Raw genomic sequence first — 15,816 nt, 5'->3', positions numbered from 1 at the left:
AGAATCGCTTGAACCCGGGAGGAGGAGGTTGCAGGGAGTTGAGATCACGCCATTGCACTCTAGCCTGGGCGACAAGAGCAAAATTCCACCTCAAAAAAAAAAAAAGAAAAAAGGCCAGGCACATGCCTGTAATCCCAGTACTTTGGGAGGCTGAGATCAGCAGATCACCTGAGGTCGGGAGTTTGAGACCAGCCTGACCAACATGGAGAAACCCCGTCTCTACCAAAAATATAAAATTAGCCGGGAGTGATGGCACATGCCTGTAATCCCAGCTACTCGGGAGGGTGAGGCAGGAGAATCACTTGAACCTGGGACAACAAGAGCGAAACTATCTCAAAAAACAAAACGAAACAAAACAAAACAAAAAACCAAAAAGCTGCAAGTTATAGTAAGTGCTACAAAGGAAATGGACAAGAGACTGGATCAAAAACTAAGTATCCAATTTAAATAGGATGGTCAGAGAAGGTCTCTCAGGAGGGGATCCCTAGGTTGAGAGTTACAAATGAAGAAGGAGCTGACCATGTGGAATATGAGGGAGTAAGCGGAAGACACTTGGGCCAGAGAGAACTAGTCTTCATGGGGCAACTTTTCTCTAAATTCAGTTCCCTTTAAGTCCTGCCATCAAGGTCAGCAAAACCACAAGAGCGGTATTACAGCTACCACTCTGGCAGGGGCAATACTGTAGTACTGAATGCCAGCAGGCAAATCACTCTTCTATTCAGCTCTACTTAGTTGGGCTCTAAATCGGACATAAAGGCAGATTCCTGAGGAAAACAAAGTGTAGAAAAAAATTACAAAAATCACAGAGTAGGACAAATGAGACTTTAAGAACTCATCTCATTAGCTGACACAGATCAACATCTGTAGTTCAATAATTACGGTAGGTACAGTACAGACTATGCTAAAACAAAGTCTGCTGCGGTTTCCACTAAACATTAACCTCAATTCAGCCATCACTTGGCCTGGAAGTTGTTCTTCCAATCAGTATAAAGTAGTTTTCATACATTTCCAATAGATGCCATAAAAAAAAGTATACGAAAACAGAACCAGCATTATCAGCATTACACCACTCAATATTGTCGAGTGCTAAAGAGATCTTACAGTTCAAATGACTTCCACTAATCTTGCTTTAAAACTGGGTGGAATTGTCAAAAGTCATAGAACTGAACACTTTTTAAGTTGTATGCATTTTACTGTATATTGATTTGATCTTTAAAAAGAAAAGAAAGAAAAACAAAAAATCCAACCAGGGAAAATAATTTTCCTTTCTAGCTCTACATGAATACCAATATGCCAAGCAGAAAACAGCTTTTCTGATGAAGATACAATCCACTAGCCTGAAGAAAGGACCAATGCTTTACTTTTTACCTTTTTCTCATCAGTAAGGTCAAGGGATTCAAGCTGTTTCCCCTGATCTGCTGCATACAGTTCCAGGAGATTATCAAAATTTGTAGTTAATACGAGGGCTCCATTTTCCATCAGGTGGAGAACTGACTGAAGTAACTGTTTTCCAGAATCTTCCATCTTTGACTCCAAGTCATCAAATACTTCATATAAACAGTCCTTGAAAAATGTGGATCGAACATTACTGGTACGCTGAGGAGGGATTTGAAAAAAGAAAATTAGTCCAAGGTGCTTTGTTTGGTAGGTCAGTTATTTTAGTTACAGCAGTAACAAATTTTTGAAGAATATTTTGGATTCAAAACAGAGATAAAATATTATCTCATAACAACGTAATGAGATGATACATGCTAAGTGCTTAGCACCATGCTTAGCACATAGCAGGTGCTACTATACTTATGCAAACAAGCATAACCTTCCTAAAATAGGCATTTTTATAGAATGAAGAAAATAAACATGGCCAAGGGATTTACTGTCGGTATTAAAGGGAAGCTGGAGTAGAAAGCAGAGCAACAACTACCCTCTCATTAGGTGCCAGGTAAGAAGGCAACACTTTCTGTTCATCCTTCCTTATTTAGGGACGCGCCACTGAAACACAGCCCAGTTGTGGTTTGGCATCTCCTTTTCTTTTTTTTTTGAGACGGAGTCTCGTTCTGTCGCCCCGGCTGGAGTGCAGTGGCATGATCTCGGCTCACTGCAACCTCTGCACCCCCGGGTTCAAGCAATTCTCCTGCCTCAGCCTCCCAAGTAGCTGGGATTACAGGCACCTGCCACTGCGCCCAGCTAATTTTTGTATTTTTTTTTTTTTTTTGAGACAGAGTCTCGCTCTGTCGCCCAGGCTGGAGTGCAGTGCCCGGATCTCAGCTCACTGCAAGCTCCGCCTCCCGGGTTTATGCTATTCTCTTGCCTCAGCCTCCCGAGTAGCTGGGACTACAGGAGCCTGCCACCTCGCCCGGCAAGTTTTTTGTATTTTTTTAGTAGAGACGGGGTTTCACCGTGTTAGCCAGGATGGTCTCGATCTCCTGACCTCATGATCTGCCCGTCTCGGCCTCCCAAAGTGCTGGGATTACAGGCTTGAGCCACCGCGCCTGGCCAATTTTTGTATTTTTAGTAGAGACGTGGTTTCACCATCTTGGCCAGGTTGGTCTTGAACTCCTGATCTCGTGATCCACCCACCTCAGCCTCCCAGAGTGCTGGGATTACAGGTGTGAGCCACCGCGCCCAGCCTCAGCATCTTCTTTTCTAGTCCTAGGTGTTTGTACAGCTGTTTATGAATTTAGGAAAAACCGCTTAACTTCTACATGCCATAATTCAGCAGTTCATAGGTTTATTCTGAAGAATATCCAGTATACGAAAGGTTAACATAAACAATACTTTTTTTTTTTTTTTTTTTTTTTTGAGACGGAGTCTCACTGTGTCTCCCAGGCTGGAGTGCAGTGGCGATCTCGGCTCACTGCAAGCTCCGCCCCCCGGGTTCACGCCATTCTCCCGCCTCAGCCTCCCAAGTAGCTGGGACTACAGGCGCCGGCTACCGCGCCCGGCTAGTTTTTTGTATTTTTAGTAGAGACGGGGTTTCACCATGTTAGCCAGGATAGTCTCGATCTCCTGACCTTGTGATCCACCCGCCTCGGCCTCCCAAAGTGCTGGGGTTACAGGCTTGAGCCACCGCGCCCGGCCACAATACATTTTTTTTTAAATGAAAAGTTTGCATTTTGCAACTGTTAAAAACATCAAACACCAATCAATTCTAAACAGAATCTCCATGTCTTGTTTTGCAGATGTGAGATCTGGCTATGTTGCCCAGGAGGATCTTGAATTCCTGGGGTCTCAAGTGGTCCTCCTACCTCAGCCTCCCAAAGTGTTGGGATTATGGGTATGAGCCACTTTTCCAGACCTCCTATTTCTTAACATATGGTTTACTTAAATAACTGCTTTTCAGATTCATTTGAACACATGTAAATATCCCTGAGTACTAATGAGGAACTATAACACCAACTTCAGGTGGGAAGCTGGCTTTACAACTAAAAACAAAAAGTGGCCCTTGGGACGGAGGGAATTCGAAATGGGAAAGTAACTATGTAATGTGACGTAATAAATATCTCATCTCTATCTAGCCTGTCTGTGAAATGCCATTTGCTAGGGTTTGAACTGGTCCCCTAAAGTTCATGTGTTGGAAACAACCCCAGTGGAACTGTGTTGGGAGGCGAGGCCTAGTAAGAGATGATTAGGTCATGAGGGCCGTGCCTCCATGAATTGATTAATGTCATTATTGCAGCAGTGGATTTGTTATCCTAGGTGTGTCAGTTATAAGTGTGTCTGGGCCAGGCGTGTAATCCCAGCACTCTGGGAGTCCAAGGCAGGAGGACCACGAGGTCAAGAGATCGAGACCATCCTGGCCAACATGGTAAAACCCCGTCTCCACTAAAAACACAAAAATTAGCTGGCCGTGGTGGTGCATGCCTGTAGTCCCAGCTACTTGGGAGGCTGAGGCAGGAGAATTACTTGAATGTGAGAGGCAGAGGTTGCAGTGAGCCGAGATCGTGCCATTGCGCTCCAGCCTGAGCGACAAGAGCAAAACTCCGTCTCAAAAAAAAAAAAAAAAAAAAAAAAGAGTCAACTACTATTGAAGGCCAGATACTTTTTTAGATTTGTTATAAAAAATATGGCGCTCTTTTCATGTCTACCCAAATCACAAATCCATTTGCCCTATGATCTAGCAGTCACATGTATCCTACAAATACAATTTCAAACAAATGAAATGACACATACGAGGTTATCACTGCATCTTTTTTTTTTTTTTTTTTTTTTGAGATGGAGTCTCGCTCTGTCGCCCAGCCTGGAGGGCAATGGCGCAATTTCGTCTCACGGCAACCTCTGCCCCTCCGGTTCAAGTGATTCTCCTGCTTCATCCTCCCGAGTAACTTGGACTACAGGTGCGTGCCACTATGCCTAGCTAATTTTTTGTATTTTTAGTAGAGATGGGGTTTCACTGTGTTAGCCAGGATGGTCTTGATCTCCTGATCTCGTAATCCACCCGCCTCAGCCTCCCAAAGTGCTGGCATTACAGGCGTAAGCCACCGTGCCTGGCCGACTGCATCATTATTTGTAACAGCAGAAGACTGGAAACAAGCCATGTATCCATATGTAAGAGACTAGTATGGCCAAGTACCCACATACAGGAGAATGAGATGGAAAGATCCTTAAGTTATACTGTGAAGTAAAACAAACTGCAGAATAGTATGTCTAGAATGCCATCTTTTGAGCTAGGGGATGGAGGTCGTAAGATAAGAATAAATATAGTCCTCCTTGCTTGTATTTCCAAAAAGAAACACTGGAAGGGTATACGGAAAGACTTGTAAGAGTAGTAACCTATGAAAGGTGGGTTTTGGGAGAAGAGAAAGATAAAGACCTGCATGGGATGTCTCAATATATGACACTTTTTAAATAGTGTTTTGACTTCTGCAAGGTGTATAAACAATACCTATTTAAAAAAAATATTAAATTTAAAATTAAGAATACAGTCACTTCCTTGGTTTTATTAAGAACCCTGTGTTTTATAACTTTTGTACTCTGACTCACAGACACACATTATCAATACATTATATGTATATACATACACACACACATATATATTTATTTATTTATTTTTTTTTTTTTGGGGGGATGGGGTCTCTCTCTGTTGCCCAGGCTGGAGTGCAGTGGCACAGTCTTGGCTCACTGCAACCTCCACCTCCTGGGTTCAAGCAATTCCCCTGCCTCAGCTTCCCGAGTAACTGGGACTACAGGTGCCTGCCACCATGCCCGGCTAACTTTTTGTGTTTTTAGTAGAGACGGGTTTCACCATGTTGGCTAGGCTGGTCTTGAACTTCTGACCTTGTGATCCACCCGCGTTGGCCTCCCAAAGTGTTGGGATTACAGGCGTGAGCCACTGCACCCGGCAAATACATACTATATTTTAACACCAGTTTTGTTATTATACACACAGATAAAAAGGCCTGGGTATACAATCACGTAATCATGGGTGTGGAACATATTTTCTTGCTTCTAAGAAAATGAATACAAAAGGTTAAAACCTGGGGGAAAAAAAAATCCAAGTCACTCATTTTAGTTAAATATCTTTTAGTCCTATTTAAGTTATTAAATCCTACATATCAACATAGGAAGGAAACATGCTTTTGTAACTGCACTGATTTCCTCAGATGCAAAACAGAAGTTTGTCTCTTTTGAGACAAGGTCTGGCTCTGTCACCGAGCTGGAGTACAGTGGCATGAACATGGCTCACTGCAGCCTCGACCTGCTGGGCTCAAGCAGTCCTCTTGCCCTCAGTCTCTCAAGTGGCTAGGACTACAGGTGCACACCACCATGCCTACTACTTTTTAAATTTTTTTGTACAGATGGGGTCTCACTGTTTCCAAAGCTGTTCTCAAACTTCTGGCCTTAAGTCATCATCTTGCCTCAGCCTCCTGTGTAGGTGGGGCCACAGGCGTGCACCACCACACTAGGCTAATTTTAAAATTTTTGTAGAGGTAGGGGGTCCTGCTTTGCTGCATAGCTGGAAAGTTTTTTCTCTTAAAGCAGATGACCCTAGAACTAAACTTCCCACCAGTGGCCTTTATAAGCAAAGACAAAGGAATGAAAACATAAACAGAGAGGCTCAGTAGTCAAAAGGAAATGCCAAACTCCCACACAACTTCTAAGGACCTTTTCCCATTCATCTGAAACAGTGACCTTCATTTCCTTCTACCCTGAAACTTAGTAAAAACAAGAAACAAAAAATTGGCGTGGTAGCTCAAGCCTGTAATCTCAGTTTTTGGGAAGCTGAAACAGAAAGATCGCTTGAGCCCAGAAGTTCAACACCAGTCTGGGCAACAGAGGGAGACTCCATGTCTATTTAAAAAAAGAAAAAAAAAAACAAAAAACAAAAACAAAAAACAAACCCTGTTTTCTCCCACAGGGTTATTAACATTTCTAGTGCATCAACTACGTGCGAGACATTTTATATACATTATCTCACCTATTCTTCACAAAGCGACACAAGGAAGTAACATCACGGTTTCACAGGTGCAAAAACAGATGTTGACAAGGGATTTGTGCAGGGTTCCAGTGCATGTAAGTGACAGAGTCTGATTGTAAACCCCAAGCTCTTTGCGGTGAATCTGTAACGTCACTTCCCTGGTATACGTTAAACTGGCTCAGTAGATGGGCCTGTTAACCCTGCCATACTACTGCTGAGTTGATACTGTTAGATTTGATTCTTCTCTAATATGGACATTTCCAAACACACACAAAAGTTAGAAGAGTACATACAAAACAAAACATAACTGCAATACTTCTATCTCACCTAAAAAATATTACTTCCTTAATATTAGTGTTCAAATTTCCCCTAAATATATCAATTTTATTATTAAGTTGTAATAGCTCTTTATTTATTCTGGATACTAGATTTTTGTCAAATATGATCTACAAATATTTTCCTCCATTCTTTGGGTTCTCTTTTATTTATTTTTTCTTTTTTAGAGATGGGGGTATCACTGTGTTGCCCAGGCTGAGGTACAATGACATGATCATAGCTGATTGCAGCCTCGAACTCCTGGGATCAAATTATCCTCCTACCTTAGCCTCCCAAGTAGTTGGGATTACAGGAGCAAGCCACTGTGCCTGGCTCTCTTCACTTTCTTGATGACAACCATTACAGCACTTATGTTTCAAATTCTCATCACATCCAATTTATCTACTTTTCTTCTGTTGCTTGTGCTTTCAGTGTCTGATCTAAGAATTCTTTGCCATGCTGCCTTAATTACATGGCTTTGTAGTAAGCTTTGAAATAAAAAAAATTTGAGTCTCCCTACTTTGTTATTTTTCAAGACTGTCTTGGCTACTCTAGGTCCCTTATAATTCCATATGAAGTTTTAATTTTTTTTTTTTTTTTTAGAGACAGGGTCTTACTATGTTGCCCAGGCTAGAGTGCAGTGGCTATTCAAAGACACAATCCTACTACTGATCAGCATAGGAGTTTGACCTGCTCCATTTCCAATCTGTGTCGGTTCACCCCACCTTAGGCAACCCAGTGGTCCCCTGCTCCTGGGAGCCCAGAACTCCTGGGCTCAAGCCCTCCAGCAGTCCTCCTGCCTCAGCCTCCCAAGTAGCTGGGACTACAGGTGCAGGCTATGGTGCCTGGCTCTATATGAATTTTAAATCAGTTTGTCAATTTCTACAAAATCAGCAGCTGGGATCCTAATAGGGATTGTGCTTAATCTGTAGACCAATTTGCAGAGTATTCCATCTTAATAATATTAAGTCTTCTGATTCATGAACATGGCATGTCTTTCCATTTATTTACGTCTTCTTTCATTTCTTTCAATGTTTCGTAGTTTTCAAAGCGTAAGTTCTGCACTTATTTATTGAGATGGAGTTTCGCTCTTGTTGCCCAGGCTGGAGTGCAGGGGTGAGATCTTGGTTCACTGCAACCTCCGCCTCCCAGGTTCCAGTGATTCTCCTGCCTCCGCCTCTCGAGTAGCTGGGATTATAGGCGCCCGCCACCACGCTCAGCTAATTTTTGTATTTTTAGTAGAGACGGGGTTTCACCATGTTGGCCAGGCTGGTCTCAAACTCCTGACTTCAGGTGATCTACCCGCCTTGGCCTCCCAAAGTCTGTGACGACAGGCGTGAGCCACCGCGCCCGGCCTTCCGCACTTCTTTTGTTAAATTTATTCCTAGTTATTTTATTGTTTTTGATGCTAAGTGGAAGAATTTTTAATATTTCATTTTAGTATTGTTCACTGCAAGTGTATAAAAATATTATTTTTTAATATATTGATCCTGGATTCTCCAACCTTGCTGAACTTGTTAGTTCTGATAGAGGATAACCTAGGATTCTCTATAGACAAGATCATGTCGTCTGCAAACAGAGGCAGTTTACTTCTTCCTTTCCAATATAGATTCCTTTTATTTTTCTTGCTTAATTGCCCGGTCTAGAACATCCAGCACTATGTTGGACAGGAGTGGAGTGGGAACACAGCCTTGTCGTTGCTGATCTTAGTGGGAAAAATCCAGTCTTTCACCACTAAATATGATATCTGTGAGTTTTTCATATATGGTCTTTACCATGTTGAGGTAGTTTCCTTCTATTGTTTGCTATTATTCCTTCATTTGTAGAGTGTTTTTTTTTTAATCATGAAAGAGTGTTACATTTTGCTAACATGTTTTTTCTGCACCTACTAAGAAAACCATGTGGTTTTCTCTTTTATTCTATTGACATGATATATTATATTGATGTGCAGTTTTGTTTTTTTTTTTGAGACGGAGTCTTGCTCTGTCGTCCAGGCTGGGGTGCAGTGGTGTGATCTTGGCTCACTGCAGCCCCTGCCTCCCGGGTTCCAGCAATTCTCCTGCTTCAGCCTCCTGGATAGCTGGGATTACAGCCATGCACCACCATGCCCAGCTAATTTTTGTATTTTTAGTAGAGACAGGGTTTTGCCATGTTGGTCAGGCTGCTCCTGAACTCCTAACCTCAAGTGGTCCGCCCACCTCGGCCTCCCAAAGTGCTAGGATTACAGGTGTGAGCCACCGCACCTGGCCTGATATGCAGATGTTAAACCAACTTTTCATTCCCCAGAAGACTCTGACTTCCTCATGGGTACTGCATTCAGTCTGGTTGTAGTTTGTTTTTTGTTGAGGATTTTTGTGTCCATGTTCCTAAGAGATCCCGGTTGGTAGTTTTCTTTCTTTCTTTTTTTTAGAGGCAGACAGGGTCTTGCTCTGTCGCCAAGACTGGAGTACAGTAGCACGATTATAGCTCAGTGGAGTCTTGAACTCCAGGGCTCAAGTGATGCTTATGCCTCATTCTTCCAAAGTGTTGGGCTTACAGGCGTGAACCACTGCGTTTGGTCATTTTCATTTCTTCTGATGTCTTTTGTTTGGTTTTGTTATCAGGATAATACTGGCCTCATACAATGAGTTGGAAGTACTCCCTCCTACTCTATTTTTTAGAGTAGTTTGGGAAGAATTTCCTCTAGCCCTGTCAAGCAATAATCTACTTTCTGTTCTATGGATTTACCTGTTCTGGACCTTTTATATGAATGGAATCATACAATATATGTCCTTTTGTGTCTGGCTTCTTTTACTTAATGTTTTCAAGGTTCATCCATGTTGTTGTATGGACCAGTACTTCATTCTTTTTTATGGCCAATTAACATTGCATGGAAGGACGTTTTGTTTATTCATTCATGAGCTAGACATTTGAGTTGTTTCCACTATTTTGGCTGCTATGAATAATGTTGCTATGAACATGAGTGTACAGTTGTTGCATGAATATACTTTCCATTCGCTTGGGTATACACTTACGAGTGCAACTGCTGGGTCATAGAATCACTGTTTAACTTTTTGAGGAACTGTAAATCTGTTTTCCAAAGCAACTGCATCACATTACATTCCCACAAGGGTTCCAATTTCTCCACATCCTTAATAACACTCATTATTGTCTTCTTGATTCTAGTCATCCCAGCAGGTGTGAAATGGCACCTTTTTGTGGTTTTGATTTGTATTTTCCTAATGACTAATGATGCTGAACATCTTTCCGTGTACGCTTATTGGCCATTTGTGTGTCTTCTTTGGAGAAATGTCTAACAACTACATTGTTATTTTAAAATTGAATTATTAGCCTTTATTAAGTTACAATAGTTCTTTATAGATTCTGGATATTATACCCCTAACAGATACGTGATTTGCTAACATTTTCTCATTCTGGGAGTTGTCTTTTCACTTTTTTTTTTCCTTTCGGTAGAGACAGGGTCTCACTATGTTGTCCAGGCTGGTCTTGAACTCACAGCCTCAAGCAGTTCTCCTGCTCTGGCCTTATAGGCATAAGTTCTGAGATTATAGGCATAAGCCACCATCCCCAGCTCACTTTCTTGACAGTGTCCTTTCAGCCTAACAGTTTTTAAACTTTGGAGAAGTCCAGTTTATCTATATATTTTTTTTCACTTTGGTTTTTGCGTTTTTGGTGTCATGTCTGAAAAACCACACAGATTCAGTCATGAAATTTTAAATCTGTATTTTCTTCTAAGAGTTTTACAGTTTTAGACATCATATTTAGGTCTTTGATCCATTTTTAATTTTTGTAAACGGTATGAGGTGGAGATTCCATGAACTCTTTAAAACCCCATTAATTCCTTTTTTTAAAAAATTTGAGATGGAGTCTTCCTCTATCGCCCAGGCTGGAGTGCAGTGGCGTGATCTCAAATCAGTGCAACCTCTACCTCCTGGGTTCAAGCCATTCTTCTGCCTCAGCCTCCTGAGCAGCTGGGATTACAGGCGCCTGCCACCACACCATGCCTGGCTCTAGAAGCCTGATTTTTAAGAAGTTTTAAAAACAGGCTGGGCGCAGTGGCTCACGCCTATAATCCCAGCACTTTGTGAGGCTGAGGCAGGCAGATCACTTGAGGTCAGGGGTTCGAGACCAGCCTGACCAACATGGCAAAACCCTGTCTCTACTAAAAATACAAAAATTAGCTGGGCGTGGTGGCACATGCCTGTAATCCCAGCTACTCAGGAGGCTGAGACAGGAGAATCGCTTGAACCCAGAAGGCAGATGCTGCAGTGAGCTGAGATCGAACCACTGAACTTCAGCCTGGGTGACAGAGGTAGACTCTGTAAAAAAAAAAAAATTCAGACAAAGCAAGACAGGGAGTCCTTTTATCCAACTCAGTTTGATAAAATAAGGTGCAATTCCTTATAAATATTTTGAGTTATTATCACTAAAAAGAACATTAAAAACTGGTTTTGTTTCATCTATAAAATGACAAAATTATCTCCAATCTTTGTGGGATTCCATACAAGGCATGGATGTCACAGAACACAGCTTTTATAGTAGTGATGCAGAAAAAAATAAATTCAAAACACAGCGGTGATTTGTACATATAAAGTCCTCAACATCATTTCTCTCTCAGAGACACACAGTGAAATGGGGTTAAGATAATTACCCTGAATAGGGTCCATAAATAGACACTGTGCAGAAGAGCCCAATGTTATGGAAACCTACAAGCTGTAAATGAATATCCCTGCTACACTTGGCATGCTAGTTGTGACAGCCAAATCATGCTAGTTATGATAGTCAAATTTTAGGAAATTCCAAACACTGTGGCACATAAGAAGGTACTCACAGGAGAGAGCTTCTGGATGAGGTCATGGGCAACATGGACAAGGTTCTTGTCTTCATGGAGACATTTCTGAAACTTTTTGCTCTCCTCATCTTCTAACAGATCAAAATCAATGGCAGCATCCAGTAAAGCCTGAATTAACCCCTTCCAGGATTTGAGGGCTGGAACTTGAGGCGCAACTGCAGCACTAATGCCTGTTCCAATCACTAGCACAAGTTCTCGAGGCTTCTTAGTTTTTAAGCTTGGAAGCAGCTTCCTATAAAAGCAAAACAAATGAGAGGACTGGAACATCCCATAGATATGAGGCACAGAGACTGTCTGACTAAGGTTATAGTTTTTAGCTAACTTTTATAGTTGCAAAGAAGATCAATATCAGTTTTTGACACTTTTCCAAAGCAGTTTAAAGAAAACAACCAGAATATTATGTCAGTGCTTGCTGAAAAACAAGTCATAAACCTATTTCAGGAATCCCAAAACCAATCTTAAAATCAGTTTTCTCCTTCTTAGTCCTCTCAACCTAAGAAATTCCACTAATATTAGGAAAAGATCCAAATAGATTACAGCTCAGCTGAGTTCTGCCAACTAAATTATATTTTAAACCAATATTAAATTTCAAAAGAAGACATCTGATTTGTACTCTAGAAAAAGAGAAAAGAACCCCAGGACAAATTAAGTTCCTATTATTGAGAAATGTAAAACACAAGGGGAAAGAAAGGCAATAAAAAATTTAACTCGGAATTTTGTAAACATTAACCTCAGGCAAAAAAAAAAAAAAAAAAGTGGCCAATAGAATTCTAAAAACACAGGAGCCCTACATATCTAAATAAAGACTTAGCTATTCAAGGGACACGACGAAAGGTGAAAAACATTCCTTTCTTACCACGATAAGCAGAGACAGACTTCTCTGTTCTGAGGCCCGTATGTGAGATAGCATGGGTGCTAGTTTTTGTTTTTGTTTCCCTCTCTTTCATTCTGGAGACTATCCCCGCTTGAAATATGTTCCTTCACTTTAATTTTTGCTGATGGTATGTTCCCTTCCCCCGAAAACGGATTCTCCCCAACCTTTCTGTCTAAATAATAAAATGGAGAGGATCAGCATTTTGGCATAACCCAAGAAAGGAACAGCACTTTCAAGCCTCGGGAAGCTTCGTTTTGGGGACGCAGCCTCTAAAACTGCTTTCCCTATCCTGAGCTTCTGCATTTAGTCATTCAACAAACACGAAAAACCGAGGCCGGGGGCAGTGGTTCACGCCTGTAATCCCAGCACTTTGGGGGGCCAAGGTGGGTGGATTACTTGAGGTCAGGAGTTCAAGACCAGCCTGGCCAACATGGTGAAACTCCGTGTCTACTAGAAATACAAAAATTAGCTAGGTCTGGTGGCGCACACCTGTAGTCCCAGCTACTCGGGAGGCTGAGGCAGGAAAGAAAAACCTGTATGTACCAGGCAGTACAGGAGTCACTAGTGATGTATCCAGGAACAAAATGGAGTCCCTGATCTTGAAAGGTTAGTCTACTAGAAAAGACATTAAAAATAGATGTCAGAAGCAAATGATGAAAAATGAGTTTCAGTTCAGAGCAATCAAGATAGTGAAGCATACACAAATCCACATACACAAATATACATGCACATAGAAAATTTCTAGGATTCACAAGATCTATAAATAGTGGTTAAATGAGGATGGGGAGAATAAGGACTTTTTACTTTTCATTTTATACTGTTATACTGTATGATTTTTTAAATATATAACATATAGATTTAAACTATAATTCTTCCTAATTAAGACTTTCAATTCAGCTAAGTGGAGTGGTTCACGCCTGTAATCTCAGCACTTTAGGAGGCTGAGCTTGAGCCCAGGAGTTCGAGATCAGCCTAGGCAACTTAGTGAGAACCCATCTCTACCAAAAAAAAAAAAAAAAAGAAAAGAAAAAGAAAATTAGGCATGTCCTAGCTAAGTGGGAGGCTAAGTTCACAGGGGGATCACTTGAGCCCAGGAGGTGGAGGTTACAGTGAGCTGTGTTTGTGTCACTGCACTCCAGCCTGGGTGACAGAACAAGACCCTGTCTCAAAAAAAAAAAAAAAAAAAAAAAAACACCTTCCAGTTAAAAACAAAACATTTAACAATTGTGTTTTATTACCGGTTCTTTGTAAAACACTAAATAACAGTTATTATTATTATTATTTTTAGCAGGTATACATACCTAAAAAGTAGGTTAGGTAAAGATGACAGCAGACAACAGAGGTCAAAGGGCAACAGAATTTTACAAGTTGTAATGCAAAGGCTGAGTCCCTTGGTAGAATTTTGGGAATGTTCACATACATCTGAAGGTAGAGGGACTGGTGGGGCTAAAACAGGAGAATCGGTTACAAGCCTTTAAGGGTTGCAACTTTAAGCAGACTAGAGGTTTCCCTTCTGCAGAGGTTGACCAGAGGACTGTATCTGAGAACACTGCACGCAGCTGAGGCTGCCTCTGGGGAAAGAGAGTTGGGGGAAATCTTATATTTTATACACAGAGTTTTCCCCAGAGGCAGCTTTTCAGACTCTAGGAATCAACCCTGTACCTGCACCCCTATCCCCCATTCAGTAAGGAAATGAGGAATCCCTATCCCCCATCCAGTTAGGAAATGAGGAGGATTCCTCTTTCAGGAAAATGGCCAGTATGAGACGAAAAACCTGCAGATTCTGATAGGTGAGAATTCCTTAACTCTACATAGAGTCTGGGACCAAGCTCCTTATGTACACGCAGATTCTCCAATTGGCTTTTTTTTTGAGATGGAATCTCACAATCTCGGCTCACTGCAACTTCCACCTCCCGGGTTCAAGCGATTCTCTTGCCTCAGCAACCTGAGTAGCTGGGACTACAGACACGCACTACCACGCCAAGCTAATTTTTGTATTTTTAGTAGAGACGGGGTTTCACCAGGTTGGCCAGGCTGGTCTCAAACTCCTGACCTCAAATGATCTGCCCGCCTTGGCCTCCCAAAGTGGTGGGATTACAGGCGTAAGCCACTGCGCCCGGCCTCTTCCATTGGCTTTTTAGTGTTTTCTCTTAAAAATGGGCAGACAAACAAGGGTCACCTCACATTTGAGGAAAGCCCCCAACATAACAGTTATACCAAACAAACTAGCAGGTAGAGAGAAATCTGAAGGACATAAGAGATAGTATGGGAAGGAGAAAAAATTTTAAAAGGAAACAATGACATCCTCACATAGATTTTTAAACATTGTCCATGTGGGGTGGCTCATGCCTGTCATCCCAGCACTTTGGGAGGCCGAGGCAGGTGGATCACTTAAGGTCAGGTGTTCAAGATCAGCCTGGCCAACATGGTGAAACCCTGTCTTTATTTAAAAAATAAAATAAAAATTAGTCGGGTGTAGTAGTGCACGTATGCAATCCCAGCTACTCAGGAGGCTGAGGCAGGAGAATTGCTTGAACCTGGGAGGCAGAAGTTGCAGTGAGCTGAGACTGCACCATTGCACTCCAGCCTGGGCAACAGAGTGAGACTCCATCTCAAAAAAAAAAAAAAAAAAATGCATCTGTGAAACAGAGTGCTATGAAAAATGAACAAACAGAAAGACTTCACAAATTAAAAATATAGCAACAGAAATGTTTAAATCCATAAGATAAAAGAGAGAACCTCCGAGAAAGCAAAATTTTAAAACACGAAATGGGGAAAAAAAATCAAGAAACACGTAAGAAAATTAGAGACTTAATACAAGAAGTCCAATATCTGAATAACAAGAGTTTAAAAAAAATACGGAGTAGATAAAACATTGTAATAGAAAGTATCAAAAAAGTAATACAAGTCAACTTCTCCAAAGTGAAGGTACTAGTTGCCAGCTTTAAAGAGCTGCCCCGTGTCCAGATTCGTATGAGAAGACACACCACTGTGAAATTTCAGGCTACTGAAAATAAAATAATGATCCTTATAAGCTTCTAATGAACAACAATAACAAAACAAAAACAAAACAAGGAAAGAGGTCATATAATACAAAGGATTGGGAATCAGAACAGAGTGGCTATTTTGGCAGGAATACTTAGATGTTAGCAGAGAATGCATGAGAGATACCAAAGATTCTATAGTCAGCTAAACCATCAAATGAATGTAAGTGTGTGATAAAGACATTTTCAAATACGTCCAAAAAGTTTTCTCCTATGGGTCCTTACTTAGGAGGCTATGCAAGGATACGCTTCAGGAAAATGAAAGAGTGCACCAAAAAAGAAGACACAAGATTCAGTAAACAGAGAATCAATACAG

The 15,816-nt window shown here is 41.3% G+C and overlaps 1 protein-coding gene across 4 annotated transcripts in view; it reads right to left on the bottom strand.

Moving 5' to 3' along the window:
* Positions 1-15,816, bottom strand: part of FAM118B (family with sequence similarity 118 member B) — a 51,708-nt gene that overhangs the window by 11,462 nt on the left and 24,430 nt on the right. For all 4 annotated transcript variants that reach the window (XM_025356682.1, XM_025356683.1, XM_025356685.1 and 1 more), the window contains 2 exons: positions 11,562-11,814; positions 1,369-1,596 (listed from right to left, as the gene is read on the bottom strand). In XM_025356682.1, coding sequence (XP_025212467.1) covers positions 1,369-1,596; positions 11,562-11,814 — 481 coding nt within the window. The remainder of the gene's footprint in view (positions 1-1,368; positions 1,597-11,561; positions 11,815-15,816) is intronic.

This window comes from Theropithecus gelada, chromosome 14 (assembly GCF_003255815.1).
Source record: "Theropithecus gelada isolate Dixy chromosome 14, Tgel_1.0, whole genome shotgun sequence".
Lineage (NCBI taxonomy): Eukaryota > Metazoa > Chordata > Mammalia > Primates > Cercopithecidae > Theropithecus > Theropithecus gelada.
The sequence above is the reverse complement of the archived record's forward strand: the minus strand, read 5'-3'. Positions and strand labels throughout refer to the sequence as shown.